Source organism: Prosopis cineraria, unplaced genomic scaffold (genome assembly GCF_029017545.1).
Source record: "Prosopis cineraria cultivar Desert tree isolate PC_DT_omini unplaced genomic scaffold, ASM2901754v1 PC1, whole genome shotgun sequence".
NCBI classification, from domain to species: domain Eukaryota; kingdom Viridiplantae; phylum Streptophyta; class Magnoliopsida; order Fabales; family Fabaceae; genus Prosopis; species Prosopis cineraria.
The window spans coordinates 42,741,923-42,750,611 of NW_026555332.1; the positions used below are offsets into that span (position 1 = coordinate 42,741,923).

The 8,689-nt window shown below is 37.4% G+C and overlaps 2 protein-coding genes and 1 non-coding gene across 4 annotated transcripts; 2 read left to right on the plus strand and 1 right to left on the minus strand.

Annotated features, from left to right (window-relative positions):
- The first annotated feature begins 1,168 nt into the window (after nt 1-1,168).
- Nucleotides 1,169-4,966, plus strand: LOC129303953 (BTB/POZ domain-containing protein At1g03010). 2 transcript variants are annotated; one of them, XM_054943551.1, is made up of 4 exons: nt 1,169-1,510; nt 2,613-2,679; nt 3,061-4,257; nt 4,350-4,966. In XM_054943551.1, the coding sequence occupies exons 1-4, from the start codon at nt 1,419-1,421 to the stop codon at nt 4,887-4,889; spliced, it is 1,896 nt and encodes a 631-aa protein (XP_054799526.1). In that variant the 5' UTR covers nt 1,169-1,418; the 3' UTR covers nt 4,890-4,966. The 2 variants fall into 2 exon arrangements, with proteins under 2 accessions (XP_054799526.1, XP_054799533.1); XM_054943558.1 differs by lacking the exon at nt 1,169-1,510 and adding an exon at nt 2,421-2,494.
- Nucleotides 4,967-5,777: 811 nt separating this feature from the next.
- On the plus strand, nt 5,778-5,850 carry TRNAR-ACG (transfer RNA arginine (anticodon ACG)). Its single transcript has one exon. It is a non-coding gene; the product is annotated as a tRNA-Arg (tRNA).
- Nucleotides 5,851-7,278: 1,428 nt separating this feature from the next.
- On the minus strand, nt 7,279-8,102 carry LOC129311377 (monothiol glutaredoxin-S6-like). Its single transcript, XM_054954022.1, has one exon. It carries the CDS (start codon nt 7,878-7,880, stop codon nt 7,563-7,565), a length of 318 nt encoding a protein of 105 aa, XP_054809997.1. The 5' UTR covers nt 7,881-8,102; the 3' UTR covers nt 7,279-7,562.
- Nucleotides 8,103-8,689: the final 587 nt, after the last annotated feature.

The window sequence follows — 8,689 nt, forward strand, 5'->3', positions numbered from 1 at the left end:
AACAGCCTTTGTTCTTTTTTCCCTCAAGTACATTTTAATCATGCTTTGGGATCACACCAGGTCCACTTTGAAAATTAGAATGGTTAAAAGGAACAGAGGTTAAACACAAAGTTCATCTAAATCTTAAAAAATCGATCCAATAACTGTATTGTACCAGTAAAAATGTCATGCCAAAGAGCCAAATTTAGACATGAGAAGTTTGTTCAAAAAAAAAAAAAAAAGACATGCGAAGACTATTACAATTTCTAATAGACAAAAAATCAAATCTTAAATCTTAGATATAATTTTCTCAAAATTATGTACTGTTTCTGTCCTTTTTTTTTTAATATAAGCTGTGGATATTATTTGTTTAAATTTCATTCATGCGTAGAGAAACATTAACCTGACAGAGATTGTTGACAGAATAACGTAGGACCACGTGCCAACTGTTAACTTTTTTTCAGTTAAGATAAATTGGTGACATGTAGAGAGTATAAATAAGCAAATTAAGGTAAAATAATACGATGATGGATTGGAAAATTGGATGGAGGAAGTCACAGTCCACCACAACCAACCACTTCATCAAAACATCTAAATTTTATGTACTAAACTTTTAATAATTATACCTACCACAGACTACTCAGCCATACAGCAAAAGGAATTGATGGCCTCATCATGACCACCAAATCAATGCAATCCAGTTACATGATTACTCCCACAGTTGTCACATTCACAGTGTGATAACCACATCACTGTCCATATCATAAGCAGATATTATTTTAATTCACATTAATTCTATTGCCATCCATCATCCCTTCCTCTTCTTTCACCCTTCTTTTTTCTGACTCACTAATGCATTCATGTTATGCACTTGAACTGATCTAACTCATCCTGTAATTACCCACTTTGATGAACTTTAGACATACTATTAGCCATACTTTATGCTAATCTCTTTGTATATGTAGCCTAATAGCATTCGTTAGCCATGATGACAAACCCCAAAAGCACTGCAGCTCTTCAGGATTCCAGCAATTTCTCAAGACAAATAAAATAAAATAAAATAAAAGCCTTGTGAAAAAGGAAAAAGGTGACTCGGTCACTGCCTTTCACCGAAAAGTGCAAGCATACCTGTGTTCGCCTTGACTTTAAATTAAGTTGAAATTATAAACAAACATGCCATAAAGTATGTTTCAGAGTCATCTCCATCTTCTAGCCCTGCATGGGTTCATGTGACTTTCACTTCACCACAACAACTTTCCCCAGACATACTAGGAGGAGGGAGGCTCAACAAGTGGTCCTCCAAGCATCTGTCAGAAGAACAACGATGCACTTAGTTTTCTTATGGTATGGAGTGGATCTTTAAGATAATAGTGTGAAAATTCTAAGTGGGGTTGGTGGTGTAGACTGTAGAATAATCACATTTGCCAGGTCTCTTTGAGATGGGCGTCGTTACAGTTGCTGAATTGAAGCCTAGTATTTCAGGGAAGAGGTCCTTTCGTCCAAATTCAAGCATAAGGCATGCCACTGAATGGTAATTCTTTTTTATTCTTTGAATCCTTAGTATTCATATTGCAGTTCTGCTTCTCTATATAGAATGTCAGGTGCTTGATTCAAGTCCAAAACCACAGACCTGTTGGTCTTAAAAATGTTTCCAATAATAGAATTGTTAAGTGTTATTTTTGGAGTCGTTTTCACAGACCCACACAAGGAGGGGATGGTCTACTTACAATGAACCTCATCTTGGAATCTAGCTCTCCGTGGAGAATTCCCTGCAGTTTCATGTTGTGTGTCTATTTCATTGTCCCTTTTCTGTTGGATTCTGAAGGGCCTGTTTCCCTTCAATCTTCCATGAACTCGCCTTTTGGTTTGCCCAGCAATTTTCCATTCCCTTGCCATCACAGCCTGTAAAAATTTATGGCAGAGAGCAACGCTTAACTGTTCTGGTATTAATTAAAACCACTGATTGTAGAGAAGGACGTAACCTTGACATTGATGTAGTCCTTTGTGTAGCCGACAACGACATGAAGGCGTATAGTCAGTGTCCAGCTCTCATCTGTCACCAACGTAAGCGCCAATTAATGTTTGTCTGTCAATAATTAGGCAGCAGATGTCATATAAGATTTATCACCGACTGTGTGAAAATCTTCTCCACATAGAACGGACAATTATATCCAGCTATCTGACAATGCTAGCATGGCTCATGTTTTTCCCCCACCTTTCTTATCTTGGGTAGTCAATGATTCTGGGTTAATGGGTTCCACTATAATGGTTCAACCAGTCCTGCCATGTTCAATTTAAGCTTATGCTTGTGAGTGAAACCATACTGTCTGTAGTACGGCTCAAGTAGTTCCACATATTCAGTGATAATTGAGTTGGGGCCAATCTCACCTTGCTCCTTGATCTAGGAAGATTGTGTTGTCTTTTGGCTTGTGGTGTTTAAAGCCCATAACTTTGAACTACATTTCTGTACGTTTAATTATTCCCAGTACCTGCCACATGAGGCTCCTCTGGCAAGGTCTCTGACTATCTCGTTTCGGTACCGATTAATAATATGCATGCTAGCGGTTGTTGCTATATATTGAAACTTCCATGTCTGTCTCCTACAATTGTTCAACTGGACTTGCTTGTTACAGGCCAATCTCTGATGTCTCTAGCGACCTCACCATTGAAGTTGGAACATCAAGCTTTGCACTCCACAAGGTACACGAAACAAGCTGCCTTTCTCATCCTTACAGCATATCCACCCTGGATTTCTTAGCCAGATAACGTTGCCTTGATACTTCTTTATTTTGATTTAATCCAATTTTTACCAATCAAATCTTTGGAAATTTTATTATTTTACTTATCCATGCAACACATTAGGCTACCACATATCAGTAATCCCTAAGAGTTTAGGAATACTTCATGACATCTCTTGATGCCTCAGCAAGAAAAAGAGTGGAATGCAATATTGCAAATATTTTCTCTAAAGCATATGTGAAACTGAAAAGAAGGCATAAAAATGTTATATCATGACGTTGGAAGCATATGAAGTTTTTCTCTTGAACTTCTAAGAAGATTTTGTTTTATTTATCCATGCAGTTTCCTCTAGTTTCTAGAAGTGGAAAAATTCGGAAACTGTTGTTAGAAGCAAAGGATTCAAAGGTTTCGCGGATAAGTCTCCCAATTGTGCCAGGTGGAGCGGAGGCGTTTGAGCTTGCTGCTAAGTTCTGCTATGGAATTAATGTCGAGTTCACTCTCTCAAACATCGCTATGCTACGTTGTGTTGCCCTTTTTCTGGAAATGACTGAAGAATATGCTGAGAAAAACTTGGAGACTCGAGCTGAAGCATATCTAAAGGAGACAGTGCTGCCAAACATTTCAAGCTCAATATCTGTTCTTCATCGTTGTGAAGTACTTTTGCCTATATCGGAAGAGATCAACCTTGTTAGCAGGTTAATCAATGCAATAGCAAATAATGCCTGCAAAGAGCAGCTCACCTCTGGCTTGCTAAAACTTGACCACAATTTTCCTTCTAAAACCATCTCAAGCATGGAACCAGAAACACCCTCAGATTGGTGGGGAAAATCTCTCAATGCTCTTAACCTCGATTTCTTCCAACGAGTCCTTTCTGCAATGAAATCAAAGGGACTAAAACAGGACATGATCAGCAAGATTCTGATAAACTATGCACATAATTCTCTTCAGGGGATTATTGTTAGGGACCCTAAAGTGGTGAAAGGAAGTTCATTGGACTTGGAATTGCAGAAGAAACAAAGGGTCATTGTTGAAGCCATAGTTGGTTTACTTCCAACTCAGTCAAGGAAGAGTCCAGTTCCGATGGCATTTCTATCAAGTTTGCTGAAAGCTGCAATAGCAGCATCAGCATCTACTTCTTGTAGGTCTGATCTGGAGAGGAGGATGGGTCTTCAACTTGATCAGGCCATTCTTGAAGACATCCTAATTCCTGCCACCTCAAGTTTGAATTCCCACTGTACAATGTATGACACTGATTCAATTCTGAGGATCTTTTCCATTTTTCTAAACTTGGATGAGGAAGACGAGGATGATAGTCACTTGAGAGATGAGAGTGAGATGGTATATGACTTTTATAGCCCCGGATCTCCAAAACAAAGCTCAATTCTGAAGGTGTCCAAGTTGTTAGACAATTATCTTGCTGAAATAGCATTAGACTCAAATTTATTGCCGTCGAAGTTCATAGCACTAGCAGAATTACTCCCAGATCATGCGCGTATTGTAAGCGATGGACTCTATAGAGCTGTTGATATCTTCCTAAAGGTCAGTATCCCATCTCTCCCTCTCTCTCTACTGTTCCATTATAAGTTCCAAGTACTTCTGGAGTATATTACCATTTGTTTATTTTCTTACAGGTTCATCCAAACATGAAAGACTCAGAGCGCTACCGGCTTTGCAAAACCATTGACTGCCAAAAACTGTCCCAAGAAGCTTGCAGCCATGCAGCTCAGAATGAAAGGCTTCCAGTGCAAATGGCAGTCCAAGTTTTGTACTTTGAGCAAATAAGGCTAAGAAACGCCATGAATGGGGGACACAACCAGTTATTCTTTGCAGGTTTCAATGGTCAGTTTCCTCAACGTTCAGGAAGTGGTGCTGCAAGTGGAGCCATTTCCCCAAGAGATAACTATGCATCAGTGAGAAGAGAGAACAGAGAGCTGAAGCTTGAAGTTGCAAGAATGAGAATGAGACTGACTGACTTGGAGAAAGATCACGTGTCCATGAAGCAAGAGCTTGTGAGGTCTCATCCTGCCAATAAGCTATTCAAGTCATTTACAAAAAAGCTTAGCAAGCTCAATGCGTTGTTTCGGATGAACAATATTAAGCCGATTGGAGCGAAAGCTAGCGCTGACAATCGATTTCCTTTTCAAAAGAGAAGGCGTCACTCAGTTTCATGATCATGAATGTATAATATAAATATGTATGTCAGAATTGATGTATAGTATGCGTAGCGTGATTTCGTGTTTATTTTCCAGTCGATTGTTTGAATTTTGGCGCTGAGTTCGTTGTGTTCAAATGGCATCATCAACCAAACATGTGGGCTGGATTATTTGAGAGTGGATGCTTAATGAAGTAGTGTCCTCTGATTGAGAATTTTGACATTACTTAGTATATAAATCCTAACGGTACAGTTGTCACGCCTTAGACGCAAAAATGATATTAAAAAATATCAATTTCATGAATGGATAATAATTAAATGACAAGGACATGATTATGATATCCAAATAGCTCAAGTTAGTGCGTTCATTCTTTATAGTTTTACATATCAAAGGATCCATTTAGATGTAATAGCCAGTATATTTATTCATTAACTTCCTTTCTTTTTTTAATGGTAAGATAGGTTTAATATAAATTGCCTCAAACTTTTCTCTATAAGATTGTCAATATTTCAATCAAATTACATCTATTTAAATTAAGCATTTCAACTTTCCCGTGCAATGTACGGTGTGTTTAATCTAGTTACTTAGATAGTATATAAAGCTGATTCTCTTTCTTAGACATTAAAGATTTGAAGTTTTAGTTTTCCTTTTTTAAATGAGGAATTGTGACATAAATAGATTCTCAAAATAATATCAATATTTATAGAAAACTTGAACTTCGTTCTTGTAAACACATAAAATTTAAAGATACTGTGTTCTATTTGAAAAGAAAAATTGATTTAAATGAAAGATATAGTGCATCCTTAAACTTACATTCATATTAACGTCGAAACAATTTCAATTTGGAAACTGTAGGAATAATGAATACTAAACTAAATCAAATAAATTAAAATGATACCAACAAATGACTCCGTGGCCCAATGGATAAGGCGCTGGTCTACGGATCCAGAGATTCTGGGTTCGATCCCCAGCGGAGTCGCTTAATGTTTTGGTTTTTTGTACTTCCATAAAGAATTGGACAGCGCCGTTTCCCGTTTGACCTGAATTGGGCATACACACGACACCGTCTGGCCCTAATAATTTTATGCAATCAGTGTCCGGAATCGTAATTTCAGTTAAATTGTGCGTTGTATTTAAAAATACAAAAAATTCATTATGTAGATATTCCAAGTTTTTTATTGGCAAAGAGGAAAAACTTTTCGAGAGGGGAATATTTTAATCAGAGATGTCATAATTTACGTATTAATGAAATTTTAAGAGGCCTCACATTGATTTGTGGAAAATCTATTGATCAACTTGAGAAAGAACCAAACACGTGTATATTTTATACATCAACATCTGAGTCTGACCTGCTTTTGTGACATACATGCATGCATATAATTGAAGCTTTCGGTGATTTTGTCTGCTTTAAGCTACAAGGAAACCGTGTTCCTTGATCTGGATTCCAAAAACTTCAGACCTCAAAATATTTGTCTTAATTATGAGTCAACTTAACTTTGCTTATTGGTTTATTTTTTAGTGTACAAAATATGTGATCCATTCCATTTAACCACGCTTAAAATGCTATTCCCAACTAAATTAAGCAGCAAAACAAACAGATATATTCCCAATGAACATGAAAGCTAAGCCTTGCTTTGTGCAGAAGACTAATTTTAAGTTGGTTCAATTGAAAAGGATGGTTTAGCATATTCGTTAAGCGAAGCAGTACAGAATAGAAACGTTAGTGCAAGGGCAGTTCTTGGCATCACATAAAGTGATAGTGCGGGACCAATATAAATGAATCGATTCTCGGAAAAGTTCTTGCGATCCATGTTCATGTCCTTTTTTTTTTTTTTTGGTCCTACTTTCCTGTGTTCTTAGGATATCCCACGTATAAATTCATGTTTTCCATTTGAAACACTTGTGTATTACTTAGTAGCCGAAAGAACAGTTGTACTAGTGAAGAAAGTTTAAGGCGCAGTACATATATAGCAGAGCATCTTCATTCTTCACCACGCATGTGGTATCGAATTTTACATGATTGGACTAGCTTCTTTTATTAATCACTACTATTTGGATGGACCTGACCTTCATCATTTAAGACTAAACTTAAATCCTCACTACACTACAATCGAATCAAGTTCAGTCTAGATGTCCTCAGGTTTGATTCTTTCATTAAATAACTTGAGAGCGAGTGTGTGTATGTATACATATAAGAATCCACTCATGTTTTTAGTTTCATTTTAGTCATTGGCTCACTGCTGACAAGACTTTTAAACTGAAACATTTTGTTTTCAGACGATCAAACGTAGTGGAATATTCTGAAATACATACACAGGTATTACATGTCTTATACTGTGAAGCGTACACTAGATTAACTCTAATGACAGCACGCCAATTTAATACTTGCGTGGGGATTGTGTGCATATATACCGGATTTCTTGAAGTATTATTTTAATTTATACACTGCATCAATATGATAATCTGGGAATCATCATGCATGACTGAAACAACCCACCTCAATACATAAAATTCGCACTAAACTGAGTCATCATTTGACAAGTTTCTCAAGCAACATGGTACAATGCTGCCTCAGAAGAAAAAGTAGAGCACCAAGGAGCTCTATACAATAACAAGGAGCAAAACACGAAAATATGAAAAGCTACGTAGTAAGGAGATTAGAAAGTGGTTATTTGAAATCTGAAGAGATAGCTAGCGAGCCCAGATGAAGATAGCTTTAGCACCTAGAAGCAACTGGCCAAGCTTGTTCTGAACATTGAGGCTGATTACTTCATTAGCACCTCCTATGAATTGCTGACCTATGAACACAGCAGGAACACTTGGTCTGCAACCTAACTGCATGAGAGCTCTCTCTATGTGTTGCCCATTAGACAACTTGTCAACCTCTATCACAGTAGGGTTTGCCCCGAAGCTACATATCAAAGCCTTCACTGTATGGCTCATGCAGCAACTGCTTTTACTGAAAATCACCACTGGCTTGTCTGCAATCAACCTCGTCACCATTTCCATTGCTGATTGATTATGGTAGAGATAATAGATGGGTAGGTTTAGGCTTCACTTTGAGTTTGGTTTGTGTTGTTGAGGTGATCAGAAGCTGGTCTATTTATATTAGCTCACTGGTTGATGGAATTGGATAGTTTGCTCCACAGGAAAACATATTCAAGAGAATAAACTCTTTTCATTGCTTGATTCCCAACTTGACCTTTATGGTAATCCCTCCTTTAGCTTTTTCCAGTTTCACAATGAATCTGACCCTATATGTTGGCTATGTAAAGGTTAGCTAGCTCTGTCATTTGCCATTATAAGAACATGTTTACGACATACTGGTTTAGTATGCTATGCCCAAATTTATTGTTCATCATTGAATGCATGCGAATAATCACTGATAGCATTTGTTCTGCTTTCACATAAAAACAGAACTGTTTGGGGAGCATCTGAAAAGTGAGACAGAAGTCTGGGATTACCCAATTAGTGCCCTGTAGCAACTTTTCATCTCTTGGCAAAATTCGCATCAAGTTCAAATCCCAAATTCTGAAAACTAAAGAAGATGCTAATTTAAAGGCAATTAAACCCTGCCCCCCCTTTTTTTTAATTTATTTCTCTTATTTCCTCTTTTGGGTTGCTCTGGCCTTTTTTTTTTTTTTTTTAACCATAGAAATCCGCTTGAGGGCACTGGAATAGGAACGAGACAAAGGCTCCATTTTTTCCCTCCGCCCATTGTATTGATCAAGGAAGATGCTCTGTACTAAAAGCATAAGATTTATGATCAGCAAATTAAATAAAAACGTTTTCTCAAGCCTCTGGTGCCTTCCTCTTTT